Source organism: Pristiophorus japonicus, unplaced genomic scaffold (assembly GCF_044704955.1).
Source record: "Pristiophorus japonicus isolate sPriJap1 unplaced genomic scaffold, sPriJap1.hap1 HAP1_SCAFFOLD_947, whole genome shotgun sequence".
Classification (NCBI taxonomy): Eukaryota; Metazoa; Chordata; class Chondrichthyes; family Pristiophoridae; genus Pristiophorus; species Pristiophorus japonicus.
Genome location: NW_027254876.1, coordinates 112,389 through 131,800, shown reverse-complemented (window position 1 = coordinate 131,800; position 19,412 = coordinate 112,389). Strand labels below are relative to the sequence as shown.

General features: G+C 40.1%; 1 protein-coding gene across 5 annotated transcripts in view; it reads left to right on the top strand.

The window, feature by feature from the left end:
- LOC139258367 (liprin-alpha-1-like) overlaps positions 1–19,412 on the top strand; it is a 73,795-nt gene that overhangs the window by 3,782 nt on the left and 50,601 nt on the right. For 3 of the 5 annotated variants that reach the window (XM_070874743.1, XM_070874745.1, XM_070874746.1), the window contains exons 3-12: positions 695–769; positions 4,075–4,182; positions 5,050–5,271; positions 5,992–6,138; positions 8,458–8,592; positions 12,412–12,489; positions 12,814–12,897; positions 14,127–14,258; positions 14,791–14,853; positions 16,106–16,197. In XM_070874743.1, coding sequence (XP_070730844.1) covers positions 695–769; positions 4,075–4,182; positions 5,050–5,271; positions 5,992–6,138; positions 8,458–8,592; positions 12,412–12,489; positions 12,814–12,897; positions 14,127–14,258; positions 14,791–14,853; positions 16,106–16,197 — 1,136 coding nt within the window. Of the gene's footprint in view, positions 1–694; positions 770–4,074; positions 4,183–5,049; positions 5,286–5,991; positions 6,139–8,457; positions 8,593–12,411; positions 12,490–12,813; positions 12,898–14,126; positions 14,259–14,790; positions 14,854–16,105; positions 16,198–19,412 lie in introns of those variants that run through there. The other 2 variants (XM_070874744.1, XM_070874747.1) reach the window with 2 other exon arrangements.

Genomic DNA, 19,412 nt, shown 5'->3' with positions numbered 1-19,412 from the left:
GAGCTCAGAGCAGCAACTTGCATTTATAAAGAATGTCCCAAAGTGCTTCACAGCAAAAACAGATGCTGAGCCAGGAAGGGAGAGGTTAAGGAGTCACCAAAAGCTTAAGTCAAAATAATGGGTTTTGAGAATTATTTTAATGGAGCAGAAAGAGACGGTGAGTTTATCATTTCTGTGGAGACATTAATGGTGCAACCTTAAACACAATGCAGCTATTTTAACAGAAATTTCTGTTAATTGCAGAGGATGCACAAAAGCCTAGAATTGGAGGATGGAGTATTCTGTTGGCAGGGGGTTTAAACATCAAGATTTTTTTTTAAAAAGTCTCCTGGGGGTGGGGACATTGTCGGGCAGTGAGAACAAGGTAATGGGAAAATGGGACTTGGTGTTAGACAACATTAATGCAAGAGTTTTGGACTAGTCTTTTCCTAGAACATGAAGGGTGGAGATCACCCACTGTTGACTGACTTAAAGAAGCAGTTGCAGTAGTCTGTCATATAACAATACTATAATTTCTCTGTAAATCTTAGTAAAAAGTTCACATCACACTGTAGTGGTTTAATTTCCCTCCCACCCCGGCCGGAATGTTGGGAAAACAACTTTAGTGAGGCATGAGCAATCTAGTTAACGTTGACACCTACATTGTAATGTGCATATTGAATGTTAATGTCCTATGAATTTTGCTGTTTTCTAGGTACGAGAGCGGTTACGAGTAGCACTAGAAAGAGTTAGTGCATTAGAAGAAGAAATAGTAATTAGAGAGAAAGAGGTAGGTATTTATGTTAGGCATTCCTGGCATAATTTGCTGAACTATGACACTGCTATATTCCTAATATATTGGCAACAATTTCTTTAGATCACAAATTAGAATGTAGCAAAGTAAAATGTACAAACTTGAGGAAATGTGCAGGAATAATGCACTTAATGGGATACCGCAGTGGAAGGATCACAGATGTTGTGTTTGTTATCCTTTCTTTCTGAGGAGTTACTGAGTTTTAAGCTTCTTTGTCGGACGCATTAAACATAGAAACATAGAAAATAGGTGCAGGAGTAGGACATTCGGTCCTTTGGGTCACGGCTGATCATTCACCTCAGTACCCCTTTCCTGCTTTCTCTCCATACTCCTTGATCCCTTTAGCCATAAGGGCCATATCTAACTCCCTCTTGAATATATCCAATGAACTGGCATCAACAACTCTCTGCGGTAGGGAATTCCACAGGTTAACAACTCTGAGTGCAGAAGTTTCTCCTCATCTTAGTCCTAACTGGCTTACCCCTTATCCTTAGACTGTGTCCCCTGGTTCTGGACTTCCCCAACATCGGGAACATTCTCCCTGCATCTAACCTGTCCAGTCCCGTCAGAATTTTATGTTTCTGCGATCCCCTCTCATCCTTCTAAACTCCAGCGAATAAAGGCCCAGTCGATCCAGTGTCTCCTCGTATGTCAGTCCAGCCATCCCGGGAATCAGTCTGGTGGACCTTCGCTGCACTCCCTCAATAGCAAGAACTTCCTTCCTCAGATTAGGAGACCAAAACAGAATACACTATTCCAGGTGAGGCCTCACCAAGGCCCTGTACAAATGCAGCAAGACCTCCCTGCTCCTATACTCAAAACCCCTAGCTATGAAGGCCAACATACGATTTGCCACCTTCACCGCCTGCTGTACCTGCATGCCAACTTTCAATGACTGATATACCATGACACCCAGGTCACGTTGCACCTCCCCTTTTCCTAATCTGCTGCCATTCAGATGATATTCTGCCTTCGTGTTTTTGCCCTAAAGTGGATAACCTCACATTTATCCACATTATACTGCATCTGCCATGCATTTGCCCACTCACCTAACCTGCCCAAGTCACTCTGCAGCCTCTTAGCGTCCTCCTCACAGCACACCGCCACCCAGTTTAGTGACATCTGCAAACTTGGAGATACTACACTCAATTCCTTCATCCAAATCATTAATGTATATTGTAAATAGCTGGGGTCCCAGCACTGAGCCCTGTTGCACCCCACTAGTCACTGCCTGCCATTCTGAAAAGGACCCGTTTATCCTGACCCTCTGCTTCCTGTCTGCCGACCAGTTCTCTATCCATGTCAGTACATTACCCCCAATATCATGTGCTTTAATTTTTAACACCAATCTCTAGTGTGGGACCTTGTCAAAAGCCTTTTGAAAGTCCAAATATACCACATCCACTGGTATCCCTTGTCCACTCTACTAGTTACATCCTCAAAAAATTTCAGAAGATTTGTCAAGCATGATTTCACTTTCATAAATCCATGTTGACTTGGACCGATCCTGTCATTGCTTTCCAAATGCGCTGTTATTTCATCATTAATAATTGATTCCAACATTTTCCCCACTACTGATGTCAGGCTAACCAGTCTATAATTACCCGTTTTCTCTTTCCCTCCTTTTTTTAAAAAGTGGTGCTACATTAGCTAACCTCCAGTCCATAGGAGTCGATTGACTGTTGGAAAATGATCACCAATGCATCCACTATTTCTAGGGCCACTTCCTTAAGTACTCTGGGATGCAGACTATCAGGCCCCGGATATTTTTCGGCCTTCAATCCCATCATTTTCCCTAACACAATTTCCCGCCTAATAAGGATATCCTTCAGTTCCTATTTTTCACTAGACCCTCGGTCCTCCTAGTTCTTCTGGAAGGTTATTTGTGTCTTCCTTCGTGAAGACAGAACCAAAGTATTGGTTCAATTGGTCTGCCATTTCTTTGTTCCCCATTATAAATTCATCTAAATCTGACTGCAAAGGACCTACGTTTGTCTTTACTAATCTTTTTCTCTTCACATATCTATCGAAGCTTTTGCAGTCAGTTTTTATGTTCTCTGCAAGCTTCCTCTCGTACTCCATTTTCCCCCTCCTAATTAAACCCTTTGTCCTCCTCTGCTGAATTCTAAATTTCTCCCAGTCCTCAGGTTTGCTGCTTTTTCTGGCCAATTTAAATGGCTCCTTGGATTTAACACTATCCTTAATTTCCCTTGTTAGCCACGGTTGAGTCACCTTCCCCGTTTTATTTTTACTCTAGACAGGGATGTACAATTGTTGAAGTTTATCCATATGATCTTTAAATGTTTGCCATTGCCTATCCACCGTCAACCCTTTAGTATCATTTGCCAGTCTATTCTAGCCAATTCACGTCTCACCATCGAAGTTTACCATTCCTTAAGTTCAGGACCCTAGTCTGTGAATTAACTGTATCACTCTCCATCTTAATAAAGAATTCTACCATATTATGGTCACTCTTCCCCAAGGGGCCTCGCACAACAAGATTGCTAATTAGTCATTTCTCATTACACATCACCCAGTCTAGGATGGCCAGCCCTCTAGTTGGTTCCTCGACATATTGGTCCAGAAAACCATCCCTAATACACTCCAGGAAATCCTCCTCCACTGTATTGCTACCAGTTTGGTTAGCTCAATCTGCTATACCTTTATTGCACGCATCCCTAAATTCTTGTTTGATGCTGTCCCCATCCTCACTACTGCGGTCTGTACACAACTCCCACTAGCGTTTTCTGCCCTTTGGTATTCCGCAGCTCCACCCATACAGATTCCACATCATCCAAGCTAATGTCCGTCCTTACTATTGTGTTAATTTCCTCTTTAACCAGCAACGCTACCCCACCTCCTTTTCCTTTCTGTCTATCCTTCCTGAATGTTGAATACCCCTGGATGTTGAGTTCCCAGCCTTGGTCACCCTGGAGCCATGTCTCCGTAATGCCAATTATATCATATTCATTAATTCTAATGTCAGCAGTGGCTGCCTCATGTATTGGTGATCACGGCCATTAGCCCATTTCCATTTTCAAGTTCAGTGCTTAGAACTGATACAGGATCCAGAGCCGAGCGCTGACTGAAAATAAAACGTCAGAAGGCTATATTGCCCTTCAAGCAAGAGCTTTCTTATACTGGGATGCACAATTGCCAAACCCTCCAACCTCTACCTCGGCAACTCATATATTCATAGCTGAAAGCTTTATTTTGAAACTACAGAATTTTTAAGAATTGCTCATTTTGCGTAACCAATTTAACTTCATACTTTGTTTCAGATATGCTTATTTAAAGAGCACAATGCACATCTTTCGAAGAAAGGTGTAACAGATGCATTCGAAGATGAAAATTGTGATGGTGATATTATACCAAGCACAAATGGCATGGTAGGAGTTCTTGAACTTAGATTTTTATGCTGCATTTTGTAGTTACTTCCTACAATTAACCACATCATGAACTAAGGTACATGGGAGTGATTTTAAAGTTGTAATTTAATTGGTGCAAAGGAATGATCTCTTGTACTGCAGGAATGAAGGGGAGTAGTTTATAACCACTTCAAAGCCTGAGGTTACATTGCAGGTTTGCCTGGTATCATGGAATGTGGATAATGCTTCACTGGTATGTAAAGAGGCTTTTGGTTGGTGGCATACAAAAATAAGTTCATTTATTTAACCTCCGGATACAAATGAAGAAGCTGTGCGCAAATCAGTGGGGCCGGAGGGGGCAGAATGGGGGTGAGAATGCTCATCTGGAGCTGGTATGCAGTCTGTCCTTCATAGATTTGTAGTTCTAGACAACACTTAATGCATTACCTGACTGCCACTAAATTTGCGTCAGGAACAATGTTCCCTGTAATTAATTTTTTTGTGCGTGGTCCCTTTAACTGGCGGAGCGGACCATTTGCAGCTTGAATAACTCTCCCTCCAGACAAAGGGGTGCATTCAGACCCAGTTTTTCACTTGGATCCTGGAACTCTTGACAGCAGCCATATTTGTAACACCACATGCAAAAAAGTTTGTGAATGGACCCAAGCCATCTCATTCTGTGGCCTTGTGGTGCTCTATCAAGACCGATCAATTCCACAATCTAGTTCAGCAAATATCACTTGCTACTGTTTCTATATATAGATATCTCAACATTTTTTGTAGGTGGGGAATTCTATTGGCTTTTTCCTTTTTAAAAATAAAAAGGTTACAATTGTGTACCATTAATACATTTAATGGAAAAAAAATTTGCTTTTTTTTTTTAAACAGAGATTTTCTAATAGTTCCATAAGCCACGATGAAGATTTGATTAAAGTAATAGAGCTTCAGGAGACGATAGATAAACAAAACAAGGAGCACGGGCAGGTAAAGGATCGGCTGGCTGCTCTCTCTAGTAGGGTGTCAGAGCTTGAAGAAGATCTGGATACAGCCCGTAAAGACTTGATTAAGTCTGAGGAAATAAACACTAAACTTCAGAGGGACTTGCGTGAGGTAAGAATACTAAGGTAAAGTTACTTTAAAACAGCTGTGCGAACCCAACTCAAACATGGATTTATATAGATTTCTAGGAGTATGTTTTGCCAAATTTGAATGTAATTAAAGAACGGCATTACTGCATTGACCAAACAATGTGTTATAGGAAGTAACCAGTTATTATAAATGCCATTCTTTGTGACTATTTAACAAACTGGCAACCTGACAGAAGCTTGCTTAACCATCTAATGTTGGTTTTGGGCTCCTACCGTTGGAGCGAGTGATGGCTATTTTTTTTCCAGTTAGGCTGCTAGATGAGCACTATGTTATGGTGCGTATTAAAGGTGATTACAAGTGAGAAAGCCAAAATGGTTATTTATGTAATATTGACCATGCTTAGAATGCTCCATGATTCAGTCTGAAGTTGCGGTAATACAGTATGCGGGGGGGAGGGGGGCGGTGGGGGAGATGAAGAGAAAAAGTATTGGTTCCATATGAACTGAGGAAAAATAGTGCGCACGGACATACTGGCATTTGCATAGCAGATTTAGGAAATCTGAACTTTTAGCAAAATCTTCAGAAATGTGCGTCTGATTTTTACAAACAGTACTTTTTAAAGAAATAATACAGAAAGACATTAATTTTAGTGCTGATTTTTTTTTACCAGAGGAAGTTGGAGGATGGGTAGGGCGGTGAAAGAGCAATGAATGTTCCTCATGCATGTTCTAATCATAATAGGCTATGGCTCAGAAAGATGATATGGAGGAAAGAATAACAACTCTTGAAAAACGCTACCTCAATGCACAACGTGAATCCACATCTGTACATGATCTCAATGATAAACTTGAAAATGAACTCGCCAATAAAGATGCTATGTACATACAGGTACTTTTATAAATTGAAAATCAAGTGCTCCCAGATTATACTGTTCATATTTCTATCTATTTGTAATAAAAAATTGAGGGAAGACAAAATTATACAGGACAGTGCTCAAAATTAGGATGCTGCATGTTTAAAACAATATAATGGCTTTATACCCAGGAAGTTAATTTGAGGCTGAAGGTGATAAGCAAATAATTATTTCTCTGTGCGCAACCTTAAATACACACAGCTGTTTCAATACTGGAACAAACATTATGCTTCAGCTGCTCTTTCTAACTGAATATTAGGAAGAAGAATGCTGTCAGTTTTCATTACAACAGAATGGACCCCTGGCTTTTTGGCTTGAGTTTTGCAACCCTACGCAAAAAGATCCAGTTAATTTATTTAGACAGTTTTTCAAATATCATCAGCATGTGTTTGAGCACTGAAAGGAATAGAATATAAATTTCTATGGTCAATGCAGATTCAGGACTTTTTAGTGTTAACTTTATCTAAATGCTTGCTGCAGTGCTGTCATTTGACAGATATTGCATAAGTAGTTAAATTTAAACACATTTGTCCTTTACTGGAAATGTTTTTTTTACTGTCTTGTACTATTGCATTTCTCGTGATGGATTTTTAAAATTTGTAATGGGGTCAGTTGGGCAATCGAATGAACACAAATTTGACAGTAATTTAAAACTACTTCATCAATTTTTAGTCATGCTTGATGTTTATTGTACCAAAATTGACAATAAATTGACGGGTAACTCGCTGTATATATTTCCCTTTTGACCATAGACTAAGATAAAAAGAAAAATCTGGAAATAAAACAAAACAAAACTGATGGGCATACACGACTGATCGGTCAGCATCAATAAAGATTTTTTTTAAAGGCCATTGGTGTTTTGGGTGTGTTCCCTTTATCAGGGGTTCTGATGAAAGGATACACCTGAAATGTCAGTAACTTTTTTTTTCTCGTTCCAGAAGCTGTTCAGCATTTTCTATGTTTATTGAAAATTGTAGGTGTGCCCAGAAATAGTAAAATACATCTCGGTCTGATGTCTCGCAAGCTTGCAGTTTTACTGCTGAGCAAGCGGAGCTAACCATAAAACAACCTGCTGTTAATATTGCACTGGAAGTTTAACCCTTGGAGGACTGCTGAACCTTTCTGAAATAGAACAGTTTCTTGTATATTCTGACTTATTTTTAATTACGGCTACAATGTAATTCACTTTTGCTTTATCTTGGGCACAATGCAGAATACTACTCGGGCTCAGAATAAAGGCTCAACTCTTTTATTCTATACTTTCTTTCTGTTTTGAGTAAAAATCTGCTGTGGTGCAGTAGAAGAGTTAACCAAATTCAACCAAATGCATGACAAAGGGGATCTGTTTTAAAAACATAAGAAATAGGAGCAGTATTAGGCCATTTGGCCCCTCGAGCTTGTTCTGCCATTCAATAAGATCATGAGTCTCCTATAGTTCAAGAATTTTTCTATCTTGGCCTTGAATAAATTCAATGACCCAGCTTCCACAGCTCTCTGGGGTCGAGAATTCCAAAGATTCACGACCCCCAGAGAAGAAATTCCTCCTTATCTCCGTCTTAAATGGGTGACCCCTTATTCTGAAACTATGCCTCCTAGATCTAGATTCCCCCCTCAGCATCTACCCTGTCAAGCCTCCTCTGAATCGTACATGTTTCAATAAGATCACCTCTCATTCATCTAAACTCCAATGAGTACAGGCCCAACCTGCTCAACTTTTCCTCATAAGACAACCCCCTCATCCCAGGAATCAAACGAGTGAACTTCTCTGTACTGCCTCCAATGCAAGTATACCCCTCCTTTTGTTTTATATATGGGAAAAGACAAAAATTCTCCATCTAATAAAGGGGGTTGGGGGGAAGTAACTGGTGCATTGTAGAGTGGAGAGTTCACCAGGGCACTGGAAGAATTCCCTGTTCTTCGAATAGTGATATAGAATCTTTTACGTCACCCAGAATGAGGTAACGGGGGCCTCGGTTTGATACTCGGTTTAAAGGTAGTGCATCTGGCAATCCCTCAATACTAAAGTTCCAGCTTGGACTATGTGCACAGGTCCTGGCATGGTGCTTGAAACCACACCCTCTGACTCCGATGAGAACTCTTATCACTAAACCAAGCTGACACATATTGAAGTGGCATTACCTGATCTACCGCACGCCATGCTCTCCCTTTACTTCAGCACTTGGGTTTTATCCAATCTGAATTGAAGTGAATTTCTGTAATGCTGTAAAGAATGCTATAACTTATTCTGAAGTTGAGATGACAATGTTGTTCATCGTTTAAATTTGAAAATTTAGAGTGAAGAGAAGAATCGTCAGTTGCAAGAACGGCTGGAATTGGCTGAACAAAAGCTGCAGCAAACTCTCCGAAAGGCAGAAACACTACCAGAAGTAGAAGCAGAGTTGGCACAGAGAGTGGCAGCACTTACAAAGGTAGAACATGAAATCTCCAGTGGGCTTTAAGCTTAGAGACCATGTTTAGATCACAGAATTAAAGTGAATCAAATAAGCAGAAAACTGTCTCCCAAAGATGATGTCCAATGTTAAACAGGATGATCAGTTTTTTTTAATGCATTTTTTAACCTGTTGTTATACATGTTGAGTAATGAATTTTGAAAATTCAAAATCTAGGAACTGTATTGGGATTTCACCTTTTTAAAAAAAAAAATATATATATATATATATATTTAGCTGCGTTGGAAACAATGACATTTCAGAAGTCACAACCAATCTAGCCTGTTTTAGGGTGCGTGACTCGATAACTTTCAAATCATTGCTGGTGGGAACCTAGGCTCTAATGGTAAGTGAAAGATGTTTGCTGCTTGATGCTCAGGTACCAAAGGATATTTCTATTATGAGATTTGTAAAATACAGGTTATTGAGCTTTTGCGTTAGATCTTGGAGCTCAAATACTGTTGTTCATACCCATTGGATGTAAATTAGTGCAGAAACATCTTTGCTTCTAGATTTCTTTTGGTAGGAAGAATAGGGAGGTCACTTATTACTTGGAGGGTGCAAGTCTGGGTGTGATAGAAGAACAAAGGGATCTCGGAGTACAAATACATAAATCACACAGTTGCGACACAGGTTAGCAAGGCCATAAAAGAAAGCAAACGATGCACTAGGGTTTATTTCTAGAGGGATAGAATTTTAGGGTAGGGAAGTTGTGCTGAGCCTGTATCGAACCTTGGTTGGACCACACTTCGAGTACTGCGTACAGTTCTGATTGCCATATTATAGAAGGGATGTGGGAGCACTGGAGAGGGTGCAGAGACGATTTGTAAGGATGATACCAGAAATGCAAGTGTAAAGATTGAACAAGCTGGGTGTCTCTTCTCTTGGAAAAAGGAGGGCTGAGAGGTGATGATTATGAAAGGTTTTGATAGGGTGGATACAGAGAGAATGCTTCCACTTGTGGGAAAGAGCATAACTAGAGGCCATCAATATAAGATAGTCACCAGAAATCCAATAGGGAATTCAGTAGAAAATGATTTACCGTAAGAGTGATGAGAATGTGAAACCTGCTACCACAAGGCGTGGTTGAAGCAAATAGCCGAGATGCATTTAAAGGGAGGCTAGACAACATGAGGGCGAAGGGAATAAAGGGTCATGCTGATAGATTTAGATGAGGCAAAATGGGAGGAGGCTCGAGTGGAGCATAAATGCCGGCATGGACGAGTTGGATCAAATGGCCTGTTTCTGTGTCATATATCCTGTGCATTCTGAGAACTAGCAACCACAAGCATATCACTACCTCTCCTACCCAAAATGAAGGAAGGAAAAACAATCGCTATGTCAATAACATCAATAAGCATCCACTACTTTCAACATTTACTTCCTCCACCAATGACGCACCGTGGCTGCAGTGTGTACTATCTACAAGATACACTGCAGCAACTCACCAAGGCTTCTTCGACAGCACCTCCCAATCCCACGACCTCTACCACCTAGAAGGACAAGGGCAGCAGGTGCATAGGAACACCATTACCTTCAAGTTTCCCTCCAAGTCACACACCATCCTGACTTGGAAATATATCGCCGTTCCTTCTTCATCGCTGGGTCAAAATCTTGAAACTCCCTTCCTACAATAGCTGAACACTATTGTAAATTTTCCCATTACCTTCCCCAACCATCCATCCCAAACCTATAATCGTGTGTCTCCTAAAATTACTGACCTGGAACTGATTGTTCTTGTGACCTTGGCCTGCCTTTTAAGTTTCAGTCATGGACGCATACTTGCCTTCTACAGTATCTGGCTAGCAAAACCTGAGCTTCATTCTGCATTTCTACCAAAAATAGTGTTGCAGATTGTTGATCTGATAATTACATAGGATCTAAGGCACAGCAACGGGCAATTCGGTCCAACCTGTCCATGCCGGCATTTATGCTCCACTCGAGCCACCTCCCACTCTATTGGCATAACCCTCTATTCCCTTCTCCTTCATATGTTTATCTAGCTTCCCCTTAAATGCATCTGTACTATTTGCCTCAACTACTCCCTTGGTAGCGAGTTCCACATTCTTACCACTCTGGGTAGAACTTTTTCCTGAATTCCCCATTTGATTTCTTGATGATTATCTTATATAGATGGTCTCTAGTTTTGCTCTTCTCCACTCATAGAAACACGTGATACTGAGTTACTGTGTATAGGCAAAGTGAAAAATCTCTAGTCCAGTCAGCTGCTTCTGTCCTGTGGAAGCCAGACATCATCAACTAATGAACAACTATAGGTTGTGACACATTTCAGAATTTTTGGCAATTGGGCCACGGAAGGATTTTATTGCCCTTTCTAAAGAAATTATGATAAATTCACAGAAAATCTATTTATGGGAAATGCAGATTAGAAATCTGGTTAAGTGTATACCCAGAAGGACGATTTTTGAACTCAAACTTGAGACAGTACAAGTCGTTTAAATATTCCTGTAAACATGTGCACTCATTATGTAGAACAGACTAATTCATTTGAGGAAAGGGAGGGTAGTTGCTGGGAGGCTCACTGAGTAGGTCAGTAACCGGTTTGATTGGCAGCTCAATTGGCCAAAACTTGAACACAGGAAGCTGAGAGATGGTCAGAGTTTTAGCCCTTGATTTCTTGTCCAGAATGGAAACAAAGAACGCAGAAACACATGGAAGTAGAAATTGGTCCCTGTTATGCTTGTGTTACAGGCTTAAAATAAGTGCAATAAGCCCCAATTTTGGGGACCAATATCCGGCCTGAAATTGGATCAGGCAATTTTGGGGAATCTGGGGTGGCCACCTAAAACAGCCATTAGGCTCCTCTTATACCTTCAGAGAAATTGGACTGCCCTGAGCAGAATAGGCCTTGGGCCTGCTAAGGTTTTCTAGACATTGATGCGGCCTAGCTAGGTTAAAAAAATATTAATTGATTTGGTGGCAGAAGAAGCAGGAGTGCTCTTCCAGGCGACACAGCATTCCTGATGGCCATTGCCGGCTGCGATCTGCCTCCCTCCTCTCCCATTGCCCCCTCCCCGGGGACTCGCCTGAGGCCCGAAAGTCGCTTCTTCAGTCAAGCAAGCTGCATGTGGAGGCACAACAGGTGCCTGCAGCTCGCTGCAAGTATTGAGGCCCAATGACCAATTTTTCATGATCCTCAGTCTTTGGGGACAGGGAACAATCCCTGTGCCCATTTGCTGCTTGATGGCTGACATGACCTGGAGGTGTGTGGAAAATCTGGTAAGGATGACTGGCATGGTGAGCAAGAGTGTCTACTCTATTGAAGTTCAGAGATTTTATACATGTGTGTAATTTGAAGGTTTACTGTCATTGCAGTATTCTATTTAATAATTTTGAACATCTTTTGATGTAAGTGATGCTTAACCACGATTATTTTTCTTTAATATACTGTACAACAAAATCTGTTTTTTAAATGTAAAATTGTCTTGATGTGTATAGGTTAAGTTCGTCACACTAAACACTTATTTTTTTTAATAATTTTTCCATTCATATTCAAAAAGTGGTTTTAATCTATGCATAATTCTGAGTCAGCTTGTTGAAGCTTATGTATTTTTTTCACATCTATATACATAACATTATATCCATGTATCCTGTCTCTTCATATGTATGTACTTGTGCCCATATATCTTTCCATTTCATACCAGCAAAGCATTTCTTGATAAACTACTTGTACCTTTTTTAAATTGGGATTCTTCTGCATCCATTTTCCCTGCTCATATAGTAGTTTTAACAATAGTAACCTTTCTGCTGTTTCCTGTACCTTTTTGCCTTTCTTAGTCTGATCCTTCCCTTTCTTCTGAAGATTCTACTCTTATGGAAGCTAAACTGGTGGAACTGAGCTCCATGCTTAGGAAGGTAGAATATGCAATGTTCCAGTCACTGTTTTATGCTTGCTACTTATGGCCTTCTGCAAACAGTGGCAGTCGAAGCCTTGATCCCATAGGCTGAGCTTGCTGAGCATTTAAACTTCAAATGTGCACCCGGCGATTTAAAGCACCATTGAGCTTCTGTCATAAATTTCATAAAGTGCCGCTTACACCAGGCTTTTGTGAGACCACTGGCTGAAGCTTAACACTAAAGTGGAACTGAGCTTCTTGGAAGACTTGCAATTTTCATAAGATTTATTATTTCCAAGCTCAATCTTTGCAATATTATAACTATTATTTATTTATTTGTCAGGCGGAAGAAAGGCATGGAAACATTGAAGAAAGGTTACGGCAGTTGGAGGCACAGCTCGAAGAAAAGAATCAAGAATTGCAACGAGTATGTTGATTGGGGTTTCCATGTTACGATTTGTAGAATCTAAAATGATAAATCCGATGAAACGCCAAACACTGAATCTTGTGCAGCTTGTACTATGGTGTATGGATTCTGTTGCATCTTCATAGATAAAAATCACAAAATGGAACTTTCAATATTAAATATATATATAAAATCAGCTATTTCCCACCTCGAAAAAGATAGCAAATTAATTTTAATCCCCAGTAAAGAAGTGGCGGATGGGAATCTTATGTCTCAGCGCTGCTCGTATGACTTTCTTGAACTGTTGTAATCCCTGTGCTGGTCGTGCTCCTAAAACTTCTCTAAATTTGAAATGAGTTATATACTCTTATTTTTTTTCAACTGCAAATTTAATTGTGCCTCTTATTTCTTAAGGCGCTGCATATTGCAATTTAAGGAATAAAAGTCCTAAACGGTCTAATTCTCTTTTCTCCTCATTGCCCCCCCACCCTCTCAACACACACAACCCCCAAGGCTGTGTGCCAGTCCACTGGAGTGACAGAAGAGGTAACAAGCCTCTTGTTTTGTGTATGTACAATGCCTGTGCTTGGAAATGGACTTGGGCTGTAGGGTGCCAGGAATGCCCTGTTGTCACCTGCTTAGTCTTGCCACTTATAAAAGCTTTACTCTACTTCTATCTAATAAATATTTGAGAAGTTTTATTTTCAGATTGTTGGTAGATTGGCAATATTAGTTATTCTACCACCAAAATTAATGTTTTCCCACCAATGATTGTCATGCTAGGAGCTATCCACCTATCTTGTTTGTATGTTAAGATCTGATATCGCTTCAATAACAGATTCAATTCAACTTTTAATCAAACTTGACAAGTTTCACAAACTCTGGGTTCCTCTTAAAAATGGCCATGCTGGGAACTTTTTCATTGGACTGTAAATCTGTAAATGTTCTAGGCTTAGAAATATTTCATTAGCTTTTCACTAAACTTGATTCTTTTCTGTATGTGCCAAATACCTATATTTGTTTAAAAAAAAACTTTTGGATATAACACAAATACATGTGTGTTCAATACTGGTGTAAAGCTTGTATTCAGATGGACGAGCATATGCTTTTAAAATGAATTAAGCATGTACTTGTGTTTAAAATTAGGTTATTTTTCTCTTCTGTGTAGTGTCTAATGACCATTTGAGTAGTTATTTTTGGGGTTTGGTATGTCTAGTTTTTTTTAATCAATCCATCTATTTATTTAAAAGGCTCGGCAGAGGGAAAAGATGAATGAAGAACACAATAAGCGCTTATCAGACACAGTAGATAAACTCCTGTCAGAGTCCAATGAAAGACTTCAGCTTCATCTCAAGGAAAGAATGTCTGCATTAGAGGAAAAGGTAGTCCATTTAAAAAATATATATATATTATATCTTTGTAGATAGACGTTTTACGTCGCTTGGTGATACGGTATTTTCAGCAAAGTTTGGCTACAGTTCAGAGGGCCATGGTTCAGATACTGAATAGACTTCATATACATTGAAGCTTGGCCATCCATAATTAAATTTTTCAGTGTTTCTACCATGTGATTAGAAAGAGAGATTCTTAATGGCCAAGAGAAGAAAATTGGCATAAAGAACCATGTTGCTGCATCCATTAACAGCTGTGATGAAGCCTGTTGCTCAGTCTTCTCCCACTTCTTGGCTGATGAATAGTATGCAGGTCGAAAAACATGAGCAATTTGGGAGATAAAATTATTGATTTGGATAGAAGCAAGATAACTCGAAAAGAAACCTCTCTCCTATCTCATCTATTTGGCATTTTATGCATTATTAATATTTATATTAATTTTGAATTGAAATACCTGTTTAGAATTTCCTGCTGTAATGTTGAACTATCTGGCATAAATTGTCCTGCAAAATATTATTTCAGAATTCCCTTATTCGAGAGCTTGAAAATACAAAGCAGCTGATTGACGAAACACATCACGAGAAGGTAGGTTTCATTTGTAAAGATAAGATTTCTCATTTATTGTATTAACCGCCATCTGATTTATTTCAGCTCTCTCCCTACTCGTTGCCTTGAAGCACACTTTGAAATGTAAATAAGCTGTGCTTCTAATTAAAACTTCATGTCCGTGATTCAGCGTTTTAACTTTATGGAGGAGCTTTCATCTTGTAACTTGTTCTTTATACCTGTAGTTTGGACACAGATCGTAATCATTTAGCATCCTTTAAAATGCATTACGAGGGAAAGTCTTTTTCAAAACAAAAATCCTATTTTACCTGATGGACCTTGCCCAAAATTTCCACAAATAGGTCAGAAAATGAACAATTTCATGGAATATCTTTGCTGCTATCTTGCAGTAGTTGATTTGTAAAGCTGAATTGCAATCTTATTTGCAAGACCCATTTCAACATTTCGGGGGGGAGGAATTGCGTAGTCCCCCATTTGAGGTCGGCAACAGTCGCGAGGCAGGATTTCCTGTGCCAGGCGAGGAAGTCCCACCCCGCGACCTAAATTCGGGTTACCGCCCCCGAGAGCAAGTGGAGCGCAAAATCTGGGTCAGTGAGGGATGCGTAGCACTGCCACATAGACCGAGCACTCCCCGTCATTAAAGGGGAGGGCCAAGCTGCCGACTCTGCGAGGGAGAAATGATTTCCTTCCTGGATTCCTGGGGTGGGCTGGAAGATTGCAGCACGGACCCCGCGATTCAACATCCAGCAGGCCGTGACTGGTAAGTCGCCCTTTTTTTTTCAAATCGCCACCTCCCCTTTAAATTTCGCCCTGCGCGCAGCCTACAGCCCAGCGGTACTCCATCCCTGAAGCTGTTTCTGGCATCTCCGGGGCGCTACCAAATTTTTGCTCTAGGGCTAAAACGGGTCACTACGCACGGTGGTGACATCGTTGGCGGAGCGGGCGCTACCAGTTACTGCTGCCGCTAAACTCCCGCGGATTTTCCCTGGGGTCGTTAGCCCCTCCGCGCCCAGAGGATAAGTCGTTTGCGTCCCCCGGGTTGCTAACGGGATACATAAACACCCCGAATCTCTCCCCCAAAGATTTTAATTATACAGTGAAACTGGATTATAATTTTTCACATTGTCTTTCATGTGTTTAATGTTAAAGTAGGGTTAAATTTAGATTAAGAATGTATTGGGACTGTCAGTAGATTTCTCTAGACAAATTGCACTACATTTTATATTTTTTAACTGCATTTTTTTTCCAAAAATTATATTTTATATTTCAGGATCAATTATTGGCTGAAATTGAAAACTCACGAGCTGAAAATGATCAGTGGAGAGTGAAAGCAGCTTCTTTTGGCGATCCTCTGCATCATAGGTATCGTCCAGAAAATACCATTCAATCCACCAATTTGCACAAAATTGTGTAGTTGTATATTTGACACTTCCCTAATTTGTACCATAAGTTTTTCATTTATATCTCGGCTCATGGTTTTTAATCAACTGGAAAATTTTTTTAAATCTAAAAATCACGAATAGAAAAATGCTCTACTATGCAGGCCATGACCATTGCTTTATGCGCAATATTAGCTAATATAAAATAATTATTTTCTGTAGTAGCCGTTCAAGAAATTTAGGGCTAGAAATGGGGCGATTTTTGCGACCGGATTTTTGGTGCTATTTCACCCTTTTTGGCGCAAAACCCAGTCATCAGTCAAATTCGGTGATATTTTGCTGCAGTGCTTTCCACGTACCGCTGGGGAGACGAGCACTGCCGTGCCAGAGACCCTAAATAGTGTTTTTGCTAAAAATTTGGGAGTCTCCGCATCCTTAGTCTACGCTCAGAATACCGACAGGGTAAAACCTGTCCTGCAGCCCTGCAGTAAGTATTAAGACCTGCAAAAAAAGGTCAGTTAAAGTTTTTATTAATTTTTTTTTTTTCAGCGATTCAATAGATGTGTTTTGTGACTTTTTTTTCACTTTTTTGGGGATGTTTTCTCCTCTCTCCCCTCCCCCCCCCCCCTGCCCAAGGCGCCTCGTGCAATGCCGTTTTTTGCCGCTGCGCAAATTAAAGATTGAATTTCAGGTCTACTAGCGGTAGCAAAGCGGAAACGGTAATTTTGGCAAAAAAATAAAATTTTTCCTGGAAAACAAATTTCTAGCCCATAATGTTCTAAATGTTTTTGATCTCGTATCTTTGGCTTGCCTTTCCTCAACGCGTCAATTTCAAAATTCTTGCCCTCTTGCACTCATCGCTCTATCCCTCACTCTTCCGTGTCCAGTCTACCTCCTTCAATCCTGTGTTCCAGCACACACACCAACTCTGGTCTCCTTTGCATTCCCCACCTCCATCCATTTACCTTTGGCGACAGATCCTTGAACAATTTCTGTCCCAGACACTTGCAGTGCTCTCCCTTAACCTCTTCTGTCGTACTACCTTTTTCGACTCCTTAAAACTTACCTTTTTGGTCTTGCCTCCAAGCACCACCGCCCTGACTCCTCCTCCACCATTGTTTTTGCGAAATGCTTTGGGACTTGCATTTTCATTCACTTAACATGATAAAAGCAGGTTGCTGTATATCCAGGAACATTAAAACACCTCTTCAAAAAGTATAAAGGCAAAAATTACTTTTTCACGTATATCAAATTTGAAAATGATGATACTTGTAAACATTGAGTACCTTGTAGCATGTAGATAAGAAGTAATGGCAGCTCCAATAAGATACAAATTCAGAATTTTTTACTTTTCCTGACCAATGACTTCTCAGAATAAAATGCTGAACAATCCATTTGAATGAGATCCTAAATTTGCTTCATACAATATCAACAAAACACCTCGTGCCTGATTAAGATTCGCATTTAAAATGCACAAACCCAAGAAAAGAGAAGCTAACTTGTACTTTTTTTAAAGACCAAATTGGGCCTTGTTCATTTACATTGATACTTGCATGTCCAAATATTTATGACATTTTGATTGTCCCTTAAAAAGTTTAGTACTTCCCCCTAAACACGCAATTCTTTCCTGGTTTGGGAAGAAGATTTCCAGGTACCATATTTTCCCAACCTGCTAAGGTATTCAGTCGCAAAGAGATAGGCAAAAGTGGTATGGTTTACTCTTTGATTTGTCCCCATGTGAAAGTGCCTATTTGGTCTTAAGTACCTCCTCCTGGCAACTCTGACAAGCTGCTGGACAGAGAAGTGACAAATAAAATATTTCTCCACCATAAATGTCGTAACTTCCAAATTATGTCGACACTTTCAATCTTTCTTTCTTGTATTTATCATCAGTCAGAAAGTTTCCGAAGAAAATGTGGCATCTTTATCCTCATAAGTTATCCCCTCCCTCCTAACGAGAAAACAGGCACTCCTGCTGTTTACTACTACCAATAAAGCAGATAACTGAAGAGCACATTTGCTGTGTCTCCAGTCCAGGCTGACGCGCAAGTCTGAGCCGGTCATGCCGCAGGAGGAAGCAAAAGTTAGGGATAGAATCATGGACTAGTACAGCACAGAAGGAGGTCATTTGGCCCATCGATTCTGCACCGACTCTTTCTCACTCCTCTTCGCTCTAGAATTAGTTTGAATTCCGATTTGCACTGCACAAGTTTAGCATCCATGTCAAGTGATTTTGATTTCACACTGAAAGCTAAGCTTGTTGTGTAAATGCATACTAAATCCGCAGTAGGCATTGCTGCCTTCAGCGTGTTTTATTGAGAGATTTGTACAGTACACAGTCTTCAAAGCTGCAAATTGAGGCCTACTTGGAGAATGGCCATGTCAGTGTTTGTTTGCAAATCTGTAACCATGTGAACACTGAGCTGAAATGATCATATGCAAGAATACTGATTTGAAAATTACCAATGAATACAGTGCATTTCATTGACAAGTATTATTTAAGAGCAAAACATTTGTAATGAAAGGAAAACTGCCAGTTGCGGCTGAGCTCTCTGCCCCAGGAATGCATGGTAGTTATTTGGGTGCCGAAGCCAACAGGCTCTGTGGGGTTTTTCATCCTGCATGCCAGGAGCATGAATTCATAAAATCTACCCTTTAATCTGCTGTCTTGCATGTTTAGTACAAAAAACATAATGTATGTATAAAAAAAAAACCTACCCATATCCCACATTCAATCCTCTGTTAATGCTTGAAGTAGCTGTTTTGTAATTGCAGCGTGACTTTCATGATCACATCAGACTGATCCTCCTGCACACACTGCTGTTTTACAAAAAGTATTCTTTTGTGTCTTCCTCTCTCCCCTCTGCTCCACCATCAAAGCGGGATACCAACTCATTCAGTTACCCTTATAAAATATATAGAAAAGTTGCTACAAAGTCCTCCATAGTTCTTATGTGGGTTTTTTTCACATAAGGACTACTCAATTTGTAATCAATATATTTGATATTACTGGAGATTCCAATTAATTAATTATCATCTAACAAAATGTTTTTGTTTATTACTCAGAAGTATAAGTTCAGTACTTCCAGCAGGGAGCCTCGCTCAATGGGAATGTGGGTTGGAGACGTCGTCTTGATGTTGTTCTATCCCCAATGTGCGAGACTCCCTGCTGGATGCAGATCACTGAATTTATCCAAA